General features: G+C 34.9%; 1 protein-coding gene across 1 annotated transcript in view; it reads right to left on the bottom strand.

Moving 5' to 3' along the window:
* Nucleotides 1-13,168, bottom strand: part of LOC148953068 (uncharacterized) — a 34,026-nt gene extending 20,858 nt beyond the window's left edge. Inside the window, exons 1-2 of the mRNA XM_089087517.1 lie at nt 13,114-13,168; nt 10,459-10,710 (exon numbers count right to left, since the gene is read on the bottom strand). Of these exons, the coding sequence (XP_088943643.1) occupies nt 10,459-10,710; nt 13,114-13,168 (307 nt within the window). The remainder of the gene's footprint in view (nt 1-10,458; nt 10,711-13,113) is intronic.
* Between the last annotated feature and the right edge of the window lie 8,781 nt (nt 13,169-21,949).

Raw genomic sequence — 21,949 nt, 5'->3', positions numbered from 1 at the left:
TGAATATCTTGTATATATATCTCGCTGAATTCCTAATGTGTTATTAATAGGAGTTCAGCATTCTAAAATTAATCCTGAGTAAAGACAAGATACCAGTCTCAGTATCAGATAAATAACTCTTTCTAGAGCACCCAGCCACAAAACAGGTGGGTAGGTCAGACATACCTCTGAAATGAAAAAAAAGTTGTAAGGTCCCTTCAATTGAGCGTATATCAGAAATCTTATTTAAAAGATATCGTAATATAGGCCCAGAATTCAATTCAGAAAAATCAGAAGTTTCAATTGTCGTTATGATTACTCAGAGACCTCCGTTATTAAGGCTTCCCTTGGTTCTGTTGTTAAGACCGTTGGACATTTCTCATACCTAGACTCCCTATCGGCTCCTCTATTCGCCACACTCGCAGTCTTTCGATCGCTCACATTTCTCGTCACATTATGGTTGCAGCGGCAGCTGCAACCTAGTAAAGAGCGAACCACAGCCCATAGTAATCAAAAGTTGAAAAACGTGTTTTCGAAAAAATCTGCCTAGTGAGAAAAAATTGCAATCTGACACTAAATTAGGAATGGTAGCTATTGTTTCGGTTAATCTTAGAAGTAAAAGTTTATTGCGAAAAGAAATTTATAGTGATTTCGAAAAAGAGCCTGAAACCCCTTGAAAATGGCGACAAATCGAAATAAAAAGTGCACCATTGGAATCAGCATGGTCAAAAACCTTTTGTAGGATAGTTACAGTCCCCCACCTTGAATACCAAGGAAAATGACTAGGCAGCACTGATCTGTCTCCCTTTTTTCTTTTTTATTTTTCTAGAAGGGCTAGGAGATGGCCAGAGCATCATAGAGGTGTGTATGGGTTTTTGCATGGGTAGCGCTGATCTGTCTCCCTTTTTTTTCTTTTTTTTTCTAGAAGGGCTAGGGGGTGGCCAGAGCATCCTAGAGAGGTGTGTAATAGCTCATTCGAAAGGGAATTAAATTTGTAAGTGCTCTTTTTGATTTACGAAAAAGATTTGATGGCAAATAGCCCCCCCCCTCTCTACAGGCTCCTCCCCCCAACTAGTCCTATAAAAATTTTGAGATAGCCATTTTGTTTAACATGGTTCAAAGGTCCATGTTTTGATGATGATATGGCCCGCCATAGTCCCTTGGGAAGGGCTGTATGTGGTACCAGGCGTATCGATATCGCACGTATCGGTATCGTGCGTATTGGTATCGCATGTATCGTATCGGGAATATCGGTATCCGCAGTTATTTTTTTTTCAATCATTTTCTAGGCTCGTTTTTTTAAAGCATGTCCCGGCAAGGTATCATGGTTGCAGCGGCAGCTGCAACCTAGTAAACAGCGAACAACATTTAATAGTAACTAAAAGTTAAAAAATAAGTTTTGAAAAAAAACTGCCAAGTGGAAAAAAATTGCCATCTGACACTGATTCAGGAGTGTTAACTATTATTTCGGTTTGTCTTAAAAGTAAAAGTTTATTGCAAAAAGAATTTTATGTTGATTTCGAAAAAAAGCCTCACACCCCTCGAAAATGGCGTCATATAAAAATGAAAGGTGTACCATTGGACTCAACATGGTCATAACCTTGTACAGGGAAGTTACAGTCCCCCTCCCTGAACAACAAGGAAACTCACTTTTTTTGCATCGGTAGCACTGATCTGTCTCCCGTTTTTTGTTTTTTTTTTGTTTTCTAGCAGGCTACCACAACATCATAGAGAGATTCTTAATTACTCATTAAAAACTTTTTTCTCATATATACGCTCTTTTTATACATTCTGCCATCTGCATGTGCCATATGGCACTAAATGGCACCTTGTTTCTGTTTCTCAGGGGGTGGCACTCGCAGGCTACCAAAATATCGTAGGTAGATCTTTTACAGCTCATATAAAAGATATTGCACATATCTACGTTTTTCATATAAATTCCACCATGATCAAGTTCAAACGGCACTAAAAACGGCACTTTTGGTGTCGTGTCTCAAGTGGAAAAGCTGCAGTGTAAAAAAAAGTTTGATTTCCAACAAAATGTTTTGCTCGAATTCAAACAAGTTAAAATAAAATCCAATTTTTCTGTTGGAATTGTGATTTGCTTATTGAATTCAAACAAGTCACAAAAAATCCAATTTCTGTTGGAATTGTGATTGCTTATTGAATTCCAACATATTATTGAAATTATTAAGATTTATGTTCTTTTCAGTAGAAAAAATGTAATTTTCATCGTAAATAGGCTATATCAATCAACACGGTTTGAACTTAGTAGTAGAACAACAGTAGTATGAAGTTTCTTGAATATCATTTTAAATTTGATTATAGGACCATTGAAAGTAATATGTTCAGTATAAGTTCAATTCAAATATTTGAATTATAGCAGAAAAAGGGAAATGCTAATTGGATTTTGAGCATAAAAAGATAATTATAAAAATAAGGAAATATATTTTTACTTTGAAATAAGTTGAGCTTTCTTGTCTGCAAAAAGAACACGAGGAAATGTATAAACAAAAATTACATTTTAACTTTTACTATCGTTTTTTTAAATACATTTTTTGTGAATTTTTGATGGTAAAAAATTTCTTAAGATGCTACCCTAACCTTAACAGTGCTAATGGTGAAAATATATTGCTTGCTGAATTCAATTTTTTCTAATTAAGAACGAAAATCCTTCTGTGGGAACAATTTATGTTTTTGCGATGAACGTCATTTTTGTAATGAGACCCAAAAAGCGTCTAAAAAAAATTCTTCCCTGGATTTGCCATAAATTTGCTGCTTACGCTGAATAACCAAGTAAGCAAATATATCGAAGAAAAGAAGACGCCTGAAAGGGTATTTTAGTCCTTTACGTACACGTAAAGGAGCCCAAAGCATTCCCAAAAAAGAAAATTTTATAAAATGGTGCACACTTCAACTGGACTCAGAAATATAACACTTTAATAGCACGAATCATGCTTCAAAACACCGGTTTGCTACAGGATTAATTAAAAATAGGACGTTATCCCAATAAGTTTCATCAAACAGTTTATAGTGCTAAACTGTAATTAAGGAGCGACTCACCTCAATTGTAACCGAAACTAAAAAACAGAATTTTGATAATAATTGATAAGAATTGGGTTTTTATGCAGATTGCAAATATATAAATTTCATTACGTTTAATATCTACCCACCAAAGGCTCCAAGCCTCAGAAGAAAAAGAGATTTTGAAGATAAGGAGCCTGATTTTCGAAAAAGGGAGAACCCCCCCCCCCACCCAAAAAAGTCAATAAATATTAATGTAAATCAGACCTTCAGATTCAGCGTATCAGAAAATGTTATTGTGGGGGTTATGATCTCATATCTGCAAAAATGTGGAATTTATTTTTTTGCCGGAAGACTGATCATGGATGCATTTGTATTTGTTGTTCTTTTGTTCTAGTGTCCTTCTTAAGAGACCGTAAAGATTGGAGGGCAACTAAACCAAGACTAAACCAATTTGTCTAACTAAACCAATTTGTCTGGCAACTAAACCAATTTGTCTCTTATTTTGTTTTCGAATGTTATGATTCGAAATAAATCATCAAAATAAAATCATCTCCTTCAACTACCTACAAACGTGTAATACAGAAGTAGATTTAATGTTAAGACCTTCAAACGACGAAGCGGCGATTTTACCTAGGGGGCATTCAGATCAGAGAGAAAAGACATTCTAATTGTGATGGTAAGTATTCAGTTTAGTTTATTAATATTGATAACTTGTGTCGTATGTTTCCCAAAATGTTTAAGATAGTACATTTTTATAAATAAAAAAAAGTTTGGTAAAATTCTACGGTACTGTTCTATTAGCTGTAAACCATGCAAGAAGTGAAGTTCGGTTAATGCTAATGAAATAAAGCAAAATAGGTTAAAAATTTAATAGCTTAGAAACAAAATTAGGCTATACATTTGCACATTAGGGGGAATGGGGGAAAGCATAGCATACATTAAATACGTAACCTAACCTCGGCACCTTCCCCCCCCCCCCTAAACCCCAAAAAACAACAGTTTAAATATTGTAAACGCAGTTAGAAACCACTGTTTGCGATCCAATTCTCCGCTGAGAGAAACTGTTTGACAGGTTTCTTATCATCTAGCTTGCGTGGCTTGCAGCTAATAGAACAGTACCAATCCTAGTTTAGCTACTTTTGGCTATCTTGGAAAGGGGTTAGGTTAGGAAAATGAAACTTTTAGGGATGGGTCTACAGGCTAAAGTATGGGTACTTATTTGCTATCTGGAACACACACGAAAAATGAAGTTTGGTTAATGCTAGTGAAGTAAATGAAGAGAGGAAAGACAATAACAAAATGAAAAATAAAATTTTAAAACAAAATAGGATAAAAATATAATAATTTAGAAACAAATTTCGGCTATATATTTGCACATTAGGGGGGGGGGGGGTGGAGGATAAAGCATAGCATATATTAAATGCCTAACTTAACCAAACCTAGGTATCTTTTTTTACCCAAAACCCTATAAAACATAGTTTAAATATTGTAAACCCAATAACAAACCACGCTTTACAATCCATTTTTCTACTGAAAGAAACCCGTTTCGAAAGATACCTGCAACTTCCCTATATAATATAGCGCTCGTGTTCCATATAGTATATAAGTACCAAAATATGTCCCGGGAAGGTATTTTGAAGTACCTACCTCCACTCCTTCTCCCTCTAGAGGGTCCTTTAATTTGCCTACATGACTAAGTCTATACTTATTTAAACTGTGATAAAATATCCTTTTAACTTAATTTTCATTTATTAGAATAGGTTCTTTTTTTATATATTTATTTAAAAAAATTAAATAAATATTTTTTGAGTAGAATTTTCAGAAATATAAATGTTTTTTGCTTTTCTTCAAAAGTTAGGAAATGTATTTGCACATCTTTAAAACCTTAAATTGGGATTGACTAAAGTTGTGAAGCTGAAAACAATTTTGTTGTACTTCCATCTAAGCAGAAGATCTATTTTGCAAGGTTTCAATTTTATAACACAGATTTTATGAGGCGGCGAACAAGAGATTTGATGAGATCTGATGAGTAAGTCAGAAGGTATTCAGAAAAGACAGGATTCGTGGCATTATTATTGCAACCGTTCACCTATGGAGGTAGACAAAAGGGGGGAAGTCTTTCTTTTATTTGTGCCTCGATTTTATTTCATCTTCACTTCAGGTTCGAGTGTCACTGTTTTCCTAATATTTCTTACTCAAGTGTCTTCTGTCGGCCTGCTACTACGCCATTGATTTACTGATTTCCACCATGAAAAAATGCGGCCGTTAAGAGGTGTCATATTATCTGGGAGAAATTTTTGGTTGTAATTCTCTGTTCTTGTAAAATAAATGAGATTATTTTTTTTTATTTATTTATGCTTCATAAAGAATAAAGGGAAACTTAATCCTGAGAACTATATATTAGACTGTAGACCAAGGAAATTGAACAACGCTTGTGATGGAAATCCAATAAAAGAACAACCCCCCCCCCACGGCAATCATTCCCCCAAACACATCCAATCAAAATTTTGAGATAGCCATTTTGTTCAGCGTAGTTAATTTCCAGATAGAAAATATGTTTTTAGGGAGGATACTCCCACACAACCCTTAGGGCAAGGGTTTTAAGTTATGCCCTTGGCATAAACAGCAAACAAGATGGAAATCCAATAAGGATCTTAAAATCCAACATGTTGTTTTGTCAACAAACTGAAAATTCAATTTGGGTTTGGGAATTCAGTATTTTTGTTTTTCAACAATTTGGAAATTCAATAATGACCATGGAATTCCAAAATGGTCTCCAATATTCAATTTCAGCTGTTGAAATTCAAATTTTGTTGTTGATAAAATTACAAAAATTTTGTTGAATCTCAAACGATTTTTTTTTTTTACAGTGTGGGGCTATTGGGCTTGCAGAAATTTAAAAAGTGATGTTTAATGGCACTCATTTTTAAGGAAACGGCACTTTTGGTACCACTTCTTAAGTGGAAGAGTTTGGAAGCATAAAACTGTACCATTGCAATAATTATGGTCCAAACCCCTTAACTGGAGGCTTATACGATCCCCTCACATATACTCCCCATCCAGACCCTGTCAGTAAGTTTCATAAATCAAAAGTAAAAGATTATTGCAAAAGGTTTTGAAATCACCTTTTGTTGGTCATTTCATTAGAAAAGGCACTTCTTTCATTTAAAAAAGTTGGGGAACAACCGAAAGTGCACTTTGTGGGAATGTGCTATCAAGTCAAATTTATAAAAAGCGATTAAGTATAAATATAAGCTTTTAAATGAGCTTTTTTAATTTATAAAGCCCTGCCTTCATTATGGCTTTTTCAGGGGACGTCGGCCGAGTAAAACAGCTTTTTGCTCATCGAAAAAAAAACGTTCCCGAAAAACATATATTCTTTCGTGAAGTATGGATAGTGAACTTTATGTTATAGACTAAATTTTTTCTTGGCTGTCAAGGTTGTTTGCAGTATGTTTTAGAGCTGTCTTATCTCCCCTAGATCGGTGATAATTATAAATTATATTAAAAATAAATTTTCAACTGAAACTAAGAAGTGACTTTAAACTTAAAACGACCATACATTATTCCGTATAAATAAAAAAGACGATGGCAGTGTTGTTTCTGCATTAAATTTTAATCAAAAACGAACAAAGATTAATTTTTAAAAAACAAAGTTTTTCCGAAGGAAGTAAAGCGCTTAAAACGGACAAAAATTAACACTTCACAGCCTATTTAATATATATTAATATAACTAGTACAAATAATTCAACTAATTATGTTTCCCTATGCTTTTCTGATTATACAAAACTATCGCTTTACTGAAAACACAAAAGTCAAGCATAAAAAACAGGATTATTGATTTAAGAGTCAAAAGTGAGAAAGTAGCCTGACAACACTAAACGAATCTATAAAGCTTTTTATAGTGTTACACCAGTTGTGACATTAGTCACTTTCAGTATACAATTAAAATTTCCTTAAAAACATAAGCGTAAATCTAAATATTTTTTAATAAACGCGAAGTAATTGAACAGCATACAGAAATATTGGACTGATTTATCAAGCAGCATTTTGCTCTCAGCAGCTATAATACCAATAGTGGGTAATATACAGTCTTAAATTGTGAGAAATATACCTTCGTATCACTTGAAATGAAGATCAAATAATACATAATATGAACTCTGGAAATCCGATTATTTCTCTCTATACAAGAGTAAATTTCAAGCTATGATACAAATTCTAAAGCTAGTCTTCAGAAAGAAGGTATTCAGGAAGAAGAAACGGAAACTGAATCCTGAGAACTCCAACATGTTCTTTTGTCAACAAACTGAAAATTCAATTCGGGTATGGGAATTCAACATTTGATTTTCAATAAATTGGAAATTCAGTAATGACCATGGAATTCCAAAATGGTCTCCAATATTCAATTTCAGCTGTTGAAATTCCAATTTTGTTGTTGATAAACATTACAAATAATATGTTGAATCTCAAACGATTTCTTTTTACAGTGTGGGGCTATTGGGCTAGCGGAACTTTAAAAAGTGATGTTTAATGGCACTCATTTTTAAGGCATATCCCGGGAAGGCAGATTTTAAACCTATTTCTTATATCTACGTGCTTTTTATCAATTTACCATCCAAAAGTGTCATATAGCACTAAAAACGGCAATTTTGGCACCACTTCTTAAGTGGAAGAGTTTGGAAGCATAAAACTGTACCATCGAAATAATTATGGCTCAAAGCAGTTTACTGGAGGCTTATAGGTTCCCCTTAAATATGCCCCCCATTGAGACTCTTTTAGTAAGTTTCATAAATCAACTAGTCATATTAAAAGTAAAAGATTATTGCGAAAGCAAATTAACTAAAACTAAACTTTTCAACTAAATATCTACCAAAAATTAAGCTTGATTGATCAACAGTTCAGAATTGAACCTTCAAACTTCCCTTTGTGATAAAGCCTGTGTGCTAGTTCTAACGGCGGTAGTTGAAGGGAATGGGAATACGTGCCTCCTTAGTTTTTTCTCTTACTTAGGTTTCGAAATCACCTTTTTTTTGGTCGTTTTGTTCGGAAAACTTCTTGTTCCATTTATAACGATTGGGGAAACAACCGAAAGTGCACTTTGTGTGAATTTGCTATCAAGTCAAATTTATAAAAACCTATTGAGTATAAATATAAGCTTTTAAATGAACCCCTAAACAGCTTTCTTTTGTTACAGAAGCCTTCTGGTTTCTGCTAGTCAGTAGGTGATTTATAAAGCCCTGTCTTCATTATGACATTATGGCTAGTCGGCCGAGTAAAAACAGGTTTTTGCTCATCGAAAAACAAACGTTCCTGGAAAACATGTATTGGTTTCTGAAGTATTAATAATAAACTTTATGTTATAGACTTAAAGTTCTTCTTAGCTGTCAAGGTTGTTTGCAGTATTTCTCAGAGCTGGCTTATCTCCCCAAGAACGGTGATAATTAGAAAATATATTAAAATTAAATTTTCAACTGAAACTAAGAAGTGACATTATACATTATTCCGCATGAATAAAAAAGATCATGGGAGCGTTGTTTCTGCATTAAATTTTAATCAAAAACGAACAAAGATTAATTTAAAAAAAAAAAATTTTCCGAGGGAAGCGAAAAGCGAAGTTAAAACAACAAACGGACAAAAATTATTACCTCACAGCCTATTTAATATAATTAATATAACTAGTACAAATAAACCAACTAATTATGTTTCCCTATGCTTTAATGATTATAAATAACTTGCACTTCACTGAAAACACAAAATAATATAGGTTTTTAAGTACAGTAAAAGCAAACCAATTAAGGACACCTTTTATAGAATCAAAATATTCAATCTCTCTTAAGATCAATCCTTTTAAGATAAAGCAACAATCTATTTTAGGATTTTCTTTATTTTTTTTTACGTTTAATTTGGTATCACTTCTGCACAATGGGTATGTTCAATGACTGGCTATCGTATTGGTTCTTAAAAGGATCATGATTATTTACAAAATAATCATGACATGTCATGATTATTTTGTACACAAGTTCAAATTAAGGCCATCTTGATAGTATTAGGACTATAGACTAGCTTTGGAATTTGTATCATAACTTGAAATTCATAACAAAAACAAAAATATCATAACAAAAGAACATGTTGGAGTTCTCAGGATTCAGTTTCCCTTTCTTCTTCCTGAATACCTTCTTTCTGAAGACTAGCTTTAGAATTTGTATCATAGCTTGAAATTTACTCTTGTATAGAGAGAAATAATCGGATTTCCAGAGTTCATATTATGTCTTATTTGATATGCATTTCAAGTTATACTAAAGCATATTTCTTACAATTTAAGACTGTATATTACCCACTATTGGTATAATAGCTGGTGAGAGCGAAATTCTGCTTGATAAATTAATCCAATATTTCTGTATGCTGTTTAATTACTTCGCGGCTATTTAAACATAATTATTTTTACGCTTATGTTTTTAAGATTTAATTGTATACTGAAAGTTACTAATGTCACAACTGGTGTAAGACTTTGAAAAGCTTTATAGAATCGTTACCTAGTGTTGTCAGGCTACATACTCAATTTTGACTCTTAAATCAAAAATCCTGTTTTTAGTACTTGACTTTTGTGTTTTCAGTAAAGCTCTAGTTTTGTATAGTCATAAAAGCATAGGGAAACATAATTAGTTAGTTTATTTGTACTAGTAAATATATATTAAATAGGCTGTGAAGTAATAATTTGTCCGTTTTAAGTTCAACTTCGCTCTTTGCTTCCCTCAAAAAAACTTAATTCAATTGAAGAACCATACAACCGTTTTTACATAACCAGTCTTTAAAACGCAATCGCCCTTCCTCATATTCTTGACATGATGCCTTTCAGGAAGAGTTCAGGCAGCCTTTTAAAAAAAAAAAATGTTTTGGTGACTAGTAGTCACCAAAACATTAGATTTTCACTAAATCAGAAAGTCTCACGAAATATCTGCTTTGCATACTTCCATGGACTTACCACTAGATTGATTAGCAAATATAATATAGTCGACCAAGAAATTGCGGTTTCAAAACTGATTGACAAATTTGCAGGTCATTTAGTTATTTATTATATATTTATTTGCAGGCCATTTTAGTTATTTAAAATTTGTTTAATATATTTTTAATCTGTCGATCTTTTTTTCTTTTCTTTATCTCGTGCTAGGCTGTGATTAATTAAAGCATTAATTGTTCGTTTTTTGTTTTTATTATCTTTACTCTTTCTTTGTAGAAGATTTCAGTTAAATAGTAAAATTTGGATAGTTCCCCCATTCCTACCCAAAAGTGCATTAAACACGCAATATTTTACTACCTTTCTCTAGTAAGCAGCCTTTTTTTTTAAACCTTCACCGTGATAAACTTTTGGTGGACTTCCCTCTTCGGAAGAATTTACCGACAAACATGAGTCAATCCGCATTCAAAATTTACGAAGATTATTTATAAATTTACCTTGTGGTCTGAAAGTGGCAATATTTTCTGGTCCGTGTGCCATATCTGGAGCCGCAGCAATTGTAGGTCTCCCGCCGCAATATACAGTTTCATGCCTCCGACAAGTTTTCAGAATTTCATCATAAGAATAACCAGGTGGACATGACTTCAGCTTGAAGGCCCCCTTTACACAGATATAATATGTATCACAGCGCAAGGGATATGAACCAACAGCTACAGCGTCGCCAGGGCAAGTAACCTTCCATTGCTGACCTATAAAAGATAGTAATTTGTTATTTAAGATATAAAAATCATTTATGTTAAGAGTGATAAACATTTCGTGGTAACGAACTGTAAGTAATGAGCGACTCGGCCCAATAGTAATCGAAACTATAAAACACTGAATGTTCATCGCTGAATGTTCATGTACTGCCCATCGCTGCTACAAAACTGAAGTTTTGTGAAAGTAATAGGAATATGAAAAAAAGAACAAACGTAGGTCTATCGACTTTTGAAATTGTTTATGCCGGATGGCGCACGGAAAACGTGGCTGAAGTATTCCACGAATGGCGCTGATTGCACAATGCATGGGAAAGTGGTAAGGTATGGTGTAATTTACCATGTGTGGTAGAACAGCTCAAATGTGGAACACGGCGTTAAGGTAAAACAAGATGTGCATCAGGTTTTAGAGTGGGTACCTTCTTGAATTTATTGTTAATGGAGCGTTCGTTAAATTTGTATCTACCGTAAAATAAATGCCAAAGAAATCCGAAATGTCTTGGAATCAGATTTTTATTAGAGAATAAGGGTGCACTCACAATGTACGGAACAAAGAATATTTGGTACTCCTTTAGTATACCTACTGTTCTCAAACTGGAGACGCGATGAAAAACCCGTTTTTACGGGATGATTCAACACACCGCTGTAGAGAAATACAATGTATAGCGTGGTTTCAATTGCGTATACGTGTTTAAAGTGTTGTCTTTTGTTGTTGTTTTTTGGGGAGGGGGGAAGGTACCTAGGTTAGGTTACGTATTTAATATATGCTATGCTTTGCCTCCCATCCCCCAACCCCTAATGTGCAAATATATAGCCTGAATTTGTTTTTAAACTATTATATAGTCATCCCATTTTATTTTATTTCATTGGCATTAACCAAACTAGCAGTATATAAAAGAGTAGGTATAATAAAGGAGTACCGAATATTTTTCTGAAAAAATAAAGGATAAAAAATAAAACTAGAAAAAGGGCCAATAATCATATTTAAATGGCTTAATTATTTAAAAGGTCTGGATTTAAAAGGTTATTTAATTGTCAATTAAAATTATGCTTACACCGCATACTTGGATGTCCTCTTTGGAAGAATACTAATCGCAAAACAACCATCAGAATTCAAATATGGGACCAGATCACTAGCTCTTGTTAAATTATTTTGTATTGTTAAATTCATAAAAATATCAATACATTATAGGGACATTCCCCTTTTATAACTGTTCCTGTTTTTCTTTGTAGGTACATTTTGGTATTTAATTAATGTTCTTTATTCATTCTTTCTTTTCCCATAGAATTCAGGAAGGTCTGGACCCCTTTAACTTCATCATACTCCCTATTACCAATTGTAATGCTTAAAATGGCTATAAGTTTCAAATTTATAGTTTCCACATTATTGTCGACAATAAACAAAAATATGATTGTTCAATTGCGTATTACACAAGCGCCTGTGAAAGATGGTAAAAGATCATCTAATTCTCCGCGGAGAGAATTTGGTAGTACTGGGAAATCCGGTAATTGAAATTTTTTTAGTTTTCGCCGAATTTAAAATTAAAAGAAAAATTAAAAACATGAAGGGGGAACAAAATCCCTAAATTGACATCCTTGTGTACCAATGTCAGTGGTATATTTTTCATGTCCATGGGAGGTTCGGGCTCCGTAGCTCCTCGGACTATCTCTCGTCACTATGGTGTGTCCATCAGTTCGACATGATGTGCTTAGAGACTGAAATTTACTTGAGAGCCAAAGCCAAACTTGTTGAGACTGAAATGCCAACTTGTATTGACGGATCAATATGCTGTCAGTATTACGCGTGAATATACATTTATTACTTATATTGACGTGAAATTTTACGATTAACTCACTAATGAGATATATAACATATAGACCCGCCTTTAGAATCAGACGTTCATTTTTAGTCAAAACTCTCATTTGTGTCAAAATTGAATTTGACCCTCACCCCTCCCCTAATGTGCAAATATATACCTTGGTAAAATTCTACTTTAGTTACTTTTGGCTATCTTGAAAAGGGGTTGGGTTAGGAAAATGAAACTTTCAGGGATGGATCCACACGCTAAGGTATGTTCCGGGTGTTTCTTAGCTATCAAATTAGTTAGTTAATCGAAAAATGTACCATAATGACTACAAGTGACAAAGCCCAAAAAAGGTAAAGCGTCTTACTTTTTACAATTATTAAGCAACAGCGCTGCAAAAAAATCACAGTTAAAAAACTTGTATCCTGTATTTTAGAGGAAATTTCTATTTATCTTTTCTGTTAAAAAAGTAGTGTATTCTGGATATTTGTAAAAGCAACTAGATCAACCGCAAAGTCAAAGAGTTCGGAGCTTTGCTTTTCTCTAAGTCCCATAACTTCATTCATAAGAAAAATATTAATTTAGAATTTACCTGATGAAGGACAAAGCAGGCAAGCTGCAAATATAACACTAAGGGAGAGTAACATTTCTGTTGAGAGTTGCCACTCAACTGATTAAGAAGTTTACGGCCAGCTCTTTTAAAGCTGCTAAAAAAGGATATTTCCAACAGGTTAACTCAGGGTAGGTAGCTCCCGTGGGAATTTTGTCATCTTTTGGTAAGGTAAACTAAAAGTGAGAGTGCCATTCTGGTATAGCTATGCCCTACTGAATTTCTGTATTGGATTTGAATATTTCATTGTGATTTTTTAATTTAAGAAGGGCGCACGTTGAATTTTTTTTGGAAGAAGGGGGGTAGACATGTTTCTATAAAAAGTTCGGTGTCTGAAATATCTCTTGGGAAAATGTTTATTATTTTTTCCTGAATATTTTACGCTTTTTAAATATTTTTGGCTTTCCAGACTGAGGTAGGAGTGACCTCTTCCCTCGCCCTTGCGAACTCACATGAACTAAAAACCAACAGTTTTCAATTGGAATAAAAGACGCATCATTTACAATATACTAAGTTTTTAAACCAAGATTTTGAAATAAGCCTAAATTAGACCAAATATCTTTTGAGATCAAATTGAGTTCAAAAGCTTTTTATTATCCCCCGTGGCTTTTACTCCCCCCTTGAAAATAACCCTACCGCAGAAAATAACCCTCCCCCGATAAATACCCCCTCCCTATAAATATCCCGACCCCCTCCCCTCGATAAATACCCCCCACTCGTGGAAAATAAGGCTTTCCAAATTTGAGAATTTTATCTGAGTTTTGTTTGTTTTTCTTCCGTAGGGAGAAAGGATTTTGACACTTATGTATTATACGCCACTCACTCAAGTTTACGCTATATAAACTCAAGAAAAAAAAAATCGTTTCTTCGTTAGTTTCATTCAGCTTAGCGCGAGACAAGACAAAGACAAGTGACAGAATAGATGGAAAATATTTAATTAAATATATAAATTTAGCCTCCCCCGCGGAAAATACCCCCTCCTTGGAAAATACCCTCGCAGAAAATACGCCCCCCCCTGTGGAAAATAAGGTTTCTAAATTTGAGACTTTTATTTGAGTTTTTTTTTTACTTTCGTTGAAAAGTGCTAAGGAACGGGAAAAAGAGGAAAATACACACCAGAAGTATCTTTAAAACTTAGAAAAAAAACGTACATCGAACTTCTGCATTTTTTTTTGCAGTAGCGGATGCCAAATAAAAAAAATTGAAGAAGAAAAAAATGTGGGCAAACAATCATCGAAATTAAGCTGAATCATTGGGCACTAAAAAGTTTAAGATGGTTTGGCTATCCTTTGAAAGGATAGTTTGCTTTGGGAACCAACACATTATAAATTCCTTAAGTTTTCACGGACGAAAGAATTGTAAAATTTTACGAGATTGTTTTTCTTATCTTCCAGGCGTAAAACTACCACAAATCACCATTAACAAATAAATGATAAACCCAAAACTAACAGACATTACAACAGATAGCCTAGTCGAACTCAAAACTAGCAAAAATTAAACGGAGTATGGCTGACAACACCCATGTCTTCTTCAGACCAGAAAATAATTTGCACTTTGCTTAAAACAAAAAACAAAAAAAAACCCTGTATCTTCAGTTTGATATACATATTCTGATATCTATTCCTTACAGTCTTAATACTTCTTTATTTGTTAAAGTCAGAAAAGTGAAAACATTTAATAAGTATTTTGTTTTCAGTAAAGTGCAAATTATGTTCTGATCTTGAGGAGGTGGGGGGGGGGTTCAGCCTTACTTATGTTAATTGTTGCTATTTTGAGTTTGGATCGGTTATTTCTTGTAATTTCTGTTCGTTTTGGGTTTAATTCATTTATTTATGGTGATTTGTGGTAGTTTTACGCTTGGAAAATTATAACATATTTTATATCTTTTTACTTTTTTTTTGTATTAGACTCCATAGTTGTTACTTTGAAGATTATTTGACTTTATTTCTGTTCATTTTTGGTTTAATGGCTCTTTACTTTTCTTTAGAAAACTTATGTTTCCCATTAATAAAGACTATCTGTAAGTAACTAAAAAAAAACCAAAAAAACACACACACAAAAAAGTTTTACGACTGAAAGTGAGGAGCAACATCAAACCTTAAAACGAACTGAAATTATTACATAAATGAAAGGTGTTGCCTCCTCCTTAAGACCTCGCTCTTTACGTAATTTTTTTTAAAATAGAATTTAAAAACAAAGCTTATTGTTCTAATTAAACGGCCGTTGTGTTTCAGGAATCGTTGTTAAAGAATTTGGAAAAAAGTCAAAACTTTAGCGTAAAGAGCAAGGTCTTGTGGAGGGGGCAACTCTTTTCATATGCGTAATAATTTCTGTTCGTTTTAAGTTTTAATGTTGCTCCTTACTTTCAGTTGAAATACTTGTTCTTTCAATTCTGATCGTTCTTAAATAATACAGGGAAATCCAGCTCTCTCTCCATGAAAAATTCTGATGCTTGTGTGTTATACACCACTCACTCAAGTTTATGATGTGTAAAACTCGAGAACAAACCGGTTTCTTCGTTACTTTAGAAACAAATTTGGGCTATATATTTGCACATTAGGGGGGGGGGGGGTAAAGTAGAGCGGGTATGCGTGCAAAATGTGTTAGGTACTATTATTCTTCATCTTATGAAGTAAGAATTGTTTTCTAACTTCAAACTGTCGAAATACTTTACCCCCCCCCTTATGTGCAAATATATAGCCCAAATTATATATTTACCATCTATTATGTTGCTTGTCTTAGTCTTGTCTCTTGCTAACCTTAAAGAAACTAACGAATAAACCGGTTTGTGTTTGAGTTTTACACAGCGTAAACTTGAGCGAGTGGCGTACAATACACAAGCACCAAAATTCCTTCCCTCTACGGAAAATAAAAAAACAAAACTCAAATAAAATTCTCAAATTCGGAAAGCTTTATTTTCCACGCGGGGGGGGATATTTTCCAGGGGGTGGGTATTTTCCACGGAGGGGGGTATTTTCCGGGGGGAGGGTTTTTTTGGGGGGTATTTTTCGTGGGAGGTATATTCCGCGGGGGTGGGGGGTATTTTCCATGGTTTTATTTTCCGCGGGGGTATTTTCTGGGGGTATTTTCCTCGGCGGTATTTTCCGGTGGGTATTTTCTAGGGGGGGGGGGGGTAACTGCTAGTGGCAGGAGGGGGGTAAAAGTCGGGCCACCATGTACGCATAAGGCTTAAAAATTCATTAAGTGAGAGCCGAAAAGGGAAACGTCTTTGGATAAAAGGGGCATAAGGATCCCCCAACAGCAACGCGGCTGATTAAAATATTTTTAGACTACGATGTACCTGTAATATGGGTGCAGTTGGGTGATAGAACCCCTTTTATCGCAGACATTCCTTTCCTTTGTAATATAACAGATTACATCCACAAGCTTGCCGGCACAATAAGTGTAGAGGCAAGGGCATCATGAGTACCAACAGAAGATTTCCTGAGGGGGGGGGGCAAGTGATATCAGGAGCTTTGTTTTCGCCTAGATTTAAATGGTAAAATTTCACATTTTTCTATCTATAGACATAGTTTAATATTTTCTGTTTTCCGGGGCATTGCCCCATGACTTCCTGCCGGCGTCCATGGGAAACATCTGTATAAAATATTTGATCGAATGAGTCGCTTTGAAAACCGAGAAGGCGATGATTCTATAATTAATTTTTGATATTCGAGCCCCTTCCTAATAAATATTTGGAGAGATGAATTTTATCATTCTGTGACTATCATTCTTGAAGCATTGTTGTACGAATATTAAATTGAAATGTAAAAAAACGAAAGTTGATTCTTAAAGTTGAAGTTTAAGAGAGCCTTAAGTTCAGAGAGCATTGAGTTAAGGGTCTTAAGTAAAGAGAGCCACCTTAAAATTTAAGAGACCCTTGGGTCTAACAGCCGGCGTTTGGGTCTAACAGCTTGGGTCGACAAAGTGGGAGCTGGCGTTTACCCCCCCCCCCCTCTCACATGAAAAAAAATAAAGTACCTCCCGGCAAATAAACCCCCTGGAAAATACCTCCGCAGCTGATTGGTCTTCAATCACTTTCGACTTATCATGGTTGCAGCGGTAGCTGCAACCTATTAAAGAGCAAACCACAGTCCATAGTAAACAAAAGTTAAAAAACGCTCCTTGAAAAAAAAAACTGCCTAATGAAGAAAAGTTGCCATTTGACACTGATTCAGGAATGGTAACTATTATTTCGGTTCGTCTTAAAAGTAAAAGTTTATTCCGAAAAGAAACTTACGGTGATTTCGAAAAAACCTCAAACCCCTCGAAAATGGCGTCAGATCAGATCAAAAGTGTACCATTGGAAACAGCAAGGTCGAAAACCTAATACAGGGAAATTACATCCCCCCCTTTTTGAATAACAGGAAAATCACTTTTTTGCATCGGTAGCACTGATCTGTCTCCCGTTTTTTTTTTCAACAGTCATATTGCTACCAGATCATCATAGAGAGACCGCTTAATGGCTCATTCAGAAGCTATTTCTAATATCTACGTGCCTTTTATGAATTTCGCCATCTACAAGTGCCATATGGCACGAAAATGGCACTTTTTGTGCCATTTCTCAAGGGATGGCACTAGCAGGCTACCAGAACATCGTAGACAGATTGTTCATAACTCATATAAAAGATATTGTTCATATCTACGTCCTTCATATAAATTCCACCATCAGCAGGTTCGAAACGGCACTAAAATCGGCACTTTTGGTGCCGTGTCTCAAGTGGAAAAGCTGGGGCTATTGGGCTAGCAGAACTTGTAAGTGTTACGTTTAATGGCTCATTTGAAAACTATTGCTCATATATACGTGCTTTTTTCATATCAGTTTTACCATTCGTAAGTGTGATATATCACTGAAAACAACACTTTTGTTGTCACTTCTTAAGCGGAAAAGCTCTGAAGTACAAAACAGGTAGTATCGTAATAGCTATGTTCCAGAACCCTTAACTGGATGTTTACAAGAACCCCTCCGGTACGCTTCCCCTCCCAGCCCCCTTAGTAAGTTTCATAAATCGTCTGCTCATCAGTAAGCTACTGAAACATTAGCAGGCTACCACACCATCGTAGATAGATGTTTAATGACTCAATTAAAAGCTATTGGTTATATTTACTAGGTTAAAAAAAATTCTATCATTTATTAGATTTCACAGATTTCAATGTTAACTAGTTTTTGGGGAGAATTTACAATGAACTCTGTGTCATGGTCGAAGCATTGGCTGCAACCTGGTAAAAAGCGAACGACAGCCCATAGTAACTAAAAGTTAAAAAATGTTAAAACGGTCTTTTTTTTCCTTCTTTTTTCCAGGCCTAGAGGGCTACTAGAACATCATAGAGAGATGCTTAAGAGCTTAATCAAAAGCTATTTCTCACATGTACGTGGTTTATATAAATTCTGCGGTCTGCAAGTACCAGATGACACGAAAAAAGGCCCTTTTTATTCCGTTTCTCGAGGGGTGGGGCTAGCTGACTACCAGAACATCTTAGATATATTTTGATAGCTCTTATAAAAAATGTTGTTCATATCTATATTCTTCCTATAAATTCCACCATCTGCAAGTTCCAAATGACACTTAAAACGGCACTTTTTGTGCCATGTCTCAAGTGGGAAAGCTGGGGCTTGTGGGCTACCAGAACTTTTTAGAGTGATGTTTAATGGCTCATTTGAGAACTTTGGCGTATATCCACGTGCTTGTTATCAATTCTACGATTCGTAAGTGAGATATAGTACTGAAAACAACACTTTTGTTGCCTCTTCTTAAGTGAAAAATCTTGGAAGCATAAAACGGCATCATTGTAATAATTATGGTCCAAAACGCTTAAATGGACGTTTGCAAGAACACCTCCCGCAAATTCCTTCTCCAGGCACCCTCCAGGCAGAAACACCAATATATTAAATTGCATTATTAGAGGAGTGGTTCTGTTAGTACAGCGCTGGACTTCAAATTAGATTATCATGCGTTCGATTCCAGCTTGATTTTTTTTTCAATCATGATTTGTCCGTTCTTATGATTACTTTTCAGATAATCCACTATTTTTGCAAATTTGATGCACTCATTTTTTAAAGTATATCCCGGGAAGGCTCATTTTAAACGTATTACTCATATCTACCTGAGTAGTAAGCGCCCAATTACTTTCAACCCTAAACGCAAACCTACGCCAGAGGTATGGATATGTTTGTAGGTTTTCAAGTAATTGGGTTACCAGGGTCATTTGCCTATTACAATGACCTTCCGGTTTTTTCTGGTAGGTAATTCTAATCTAGAGGTCAATACATCTTTCAAAGAGGAACGAGTACCCTACGCAATACCGGTCCTAGTGTGATTGATTTTTTGGACAATTGCCTTTAGTCAAGAATAGTTTGTTAGGAGTGTGTCGTTGCTAAAGCTAACTCTCATTGGAAAAAAGGGGTATAAAGCTTTTTTGTTTTTGATAAGAATTGCACAATGAATGTATCGTTTGACGTGGGCATTTTTTATGAGCCAATCAGAGGTTGTTCAATATACGATAACTTGATTTGCGGTTGGGATTTGAATAAAAGAAATGGTTACGTTATTTGCTTGCATGTATAGGAATTCCCATGTTATTTGCTTGCGGGTATAGATATTCCCATGTTATTTGCTTGCATGTATAGGAATTCCCATGTTATTTGCTTGCGTGTATAGGAATTCCCATGTTATTTGCTTGCATGTATAGGAATTCCCATGTTATTTGCTTGCGTGCATAGGAATTCCCAGGTTATTTGCTTGCATGCATAGGAATTCCCTTGTTATTTGCTTGCATGTATAGGAATTCCCATGTTATTTATTTGCATGTATAGGAATTCCTATGTTATTTGCTTGCATGTATAGGAATTCCTATGTTATTTGCTTGGGTGTATAAGAATTCCCATGTGATTTGCTTGCGTGTACAGGAAGTCCCTTGTTATTTGCTTGCATGTATAGGAATTCCCAAGTTATTTGCTTGCGTGTATAGGAATTCCCGTGTTGTTTGCTTGAATGTATAGGAATCCACATGTTATTTGTTGTTAAGTCAATTGCTTTGTGTTTTTACAACCCATCATGTTACACTCCCCACGGTATTTTAAAATATTTTTTGTAATAAAATGATACCCGAATCCACTTCCTGCTTTTGGCTCCACTTAAAGTGATTCCAGTTCTGAATCTGCTGGCACCAACCCAGGTTCCAGTCCCAATCCCAGTTTCAGTGATTCTGGTCCTCTTAGTTTCGGTTGCGCCACTTCTGCTCCCTGATACCACCGTTCCGATTCCACCAAACCAGTTCCAACGTCTAATGCATTCAGAACTTACATTCAAACTTACGCCTTAGGCATAGATATACGCCTGAGGCATTTGCGGGTATATTTTCAACGAATTGGGGTCACCAGGGTCATTTGCAAAGAGGTATCATTTCTATAGAAGCTATAGTAATTTGAAAAATCATATGGAATTTGCTTGAAGGTATATACTGTGCGTACGCGCCCGAACCAAACAGGTTGGTTATAATCTATTCTGATTCAAGTTTTTTCTGGCACAATTAACTGAATTTCTATTTCATGATAAACAAGTTTTTTTTTTTAGGTTAGATCCGTGTCGGAAAAACCAGTGTATCTTTTTAGTTTTCTTTACAAGTCATATTAGTAAGAGAATTGAATTCAAAGAGAATAGTTTTTATTTGCAAGGATATTAGTAGAGGAAAAAAAATGAGTGGTGCATTTACATTATTGGAGATTAATGTTGGAGCTAACAACAGTGATGTAATTACTTCTTTAGTTTACGAGATTTGCGAATTTTTTGCGAGGAGGTATTAGCATAAAGGTATTGCGATGGTTAAGAATGCCTCACGGGTAATTAAAGAATGGGGTGCTTACATCAGACACTTAATAGATTTGACGCTTACAAGAGACATTGCTAGAGTCAAATATATTTGGTGTTGGTGATATTATGACCCTCCAAGTCCCCTGGGGAAAGGGCTGCACAGTTTATCGGTATCGGACGTATTATTTTTGGGCGTATTGGTATCGCAGGTATCTATACAGATTTTTATTAGCTCGTATAAAAGATATTACTCATATCTAATTTCTTCCTATAAATTCAACCATCAGCAACTTAAAAACGGCACTAAAAACGGCACTTTTGGTGCAATGTCTCAAGTGGAAAAGCTGGGGCTAGTGGACTACCAGCACTTTTAGATTGACGTTTAATGGGTCATTCGAAAAGCTAATGCTCGTATCTACGTGATGTTTATCATTTCTACCATCAATTAAAACAATACTTTTGATGTCAATTCTTAAGTATATTAAATAAAAAAAACAAGTTTTTTTTTAAATTAACGCACGGAACGACGGTAAAACTTAAGCCTAACAGATATTATTCCGTAAATGAAAGTGGCTATCCTCTCCTCAATTCCTCGCGCTTTAAGCTAAATTTTTTTTTTTTTTTAAAAAAAATTAGTTGTTTTAAATTCAAACTTTTGGGTAAAACGCGAGAGGTTGAGGCGGGGGCAGCCCCGTTCATATACAGAATAATTCCTGTTCGTTTTAAGTTTTAACGTCGTTCCTTACTTTGAGTTAAAAAAAAAACTTGTTTTTCTTTATTTAATTTTTGAACGTTTTTGAATTAATGCGGATGGTATGGAAAAATGGTACTTGTTAAATATTCGGGTAAAAATACGACTAAGAAACGCTTCACTATAAATAAGGCTATCGTGTTTTTTCGAACTTTCTAGGGCGGTGGTAACTATTTAGTTTAAATAATTCTAGGAGGAATTGAGTTTTGTGGCTGGTGTGGAAAAATGGTACTTGTTAAATATTCGGGTAAACATA

This window comes from Artemia sp. Qi Xiang Cuo, chromosome 4 (genome assembly GCF_049724085.1).
Source record: "Artemia sp. Qi Xiang Cuo chromosome 4, ASM4972408v1, whole genome shotgun sequence".
NCBI lineage: Eukaryota > Metazoa > Arthropoda > Branchiopoda > Anostraca > Artemiidae > Artemia > Artemia sp. Qi Xiang Cuo.
Note: the sequence above shows the minus strand (reverse complement) of the source record. Positions and strands in the feature narration are given on the sequence as shown.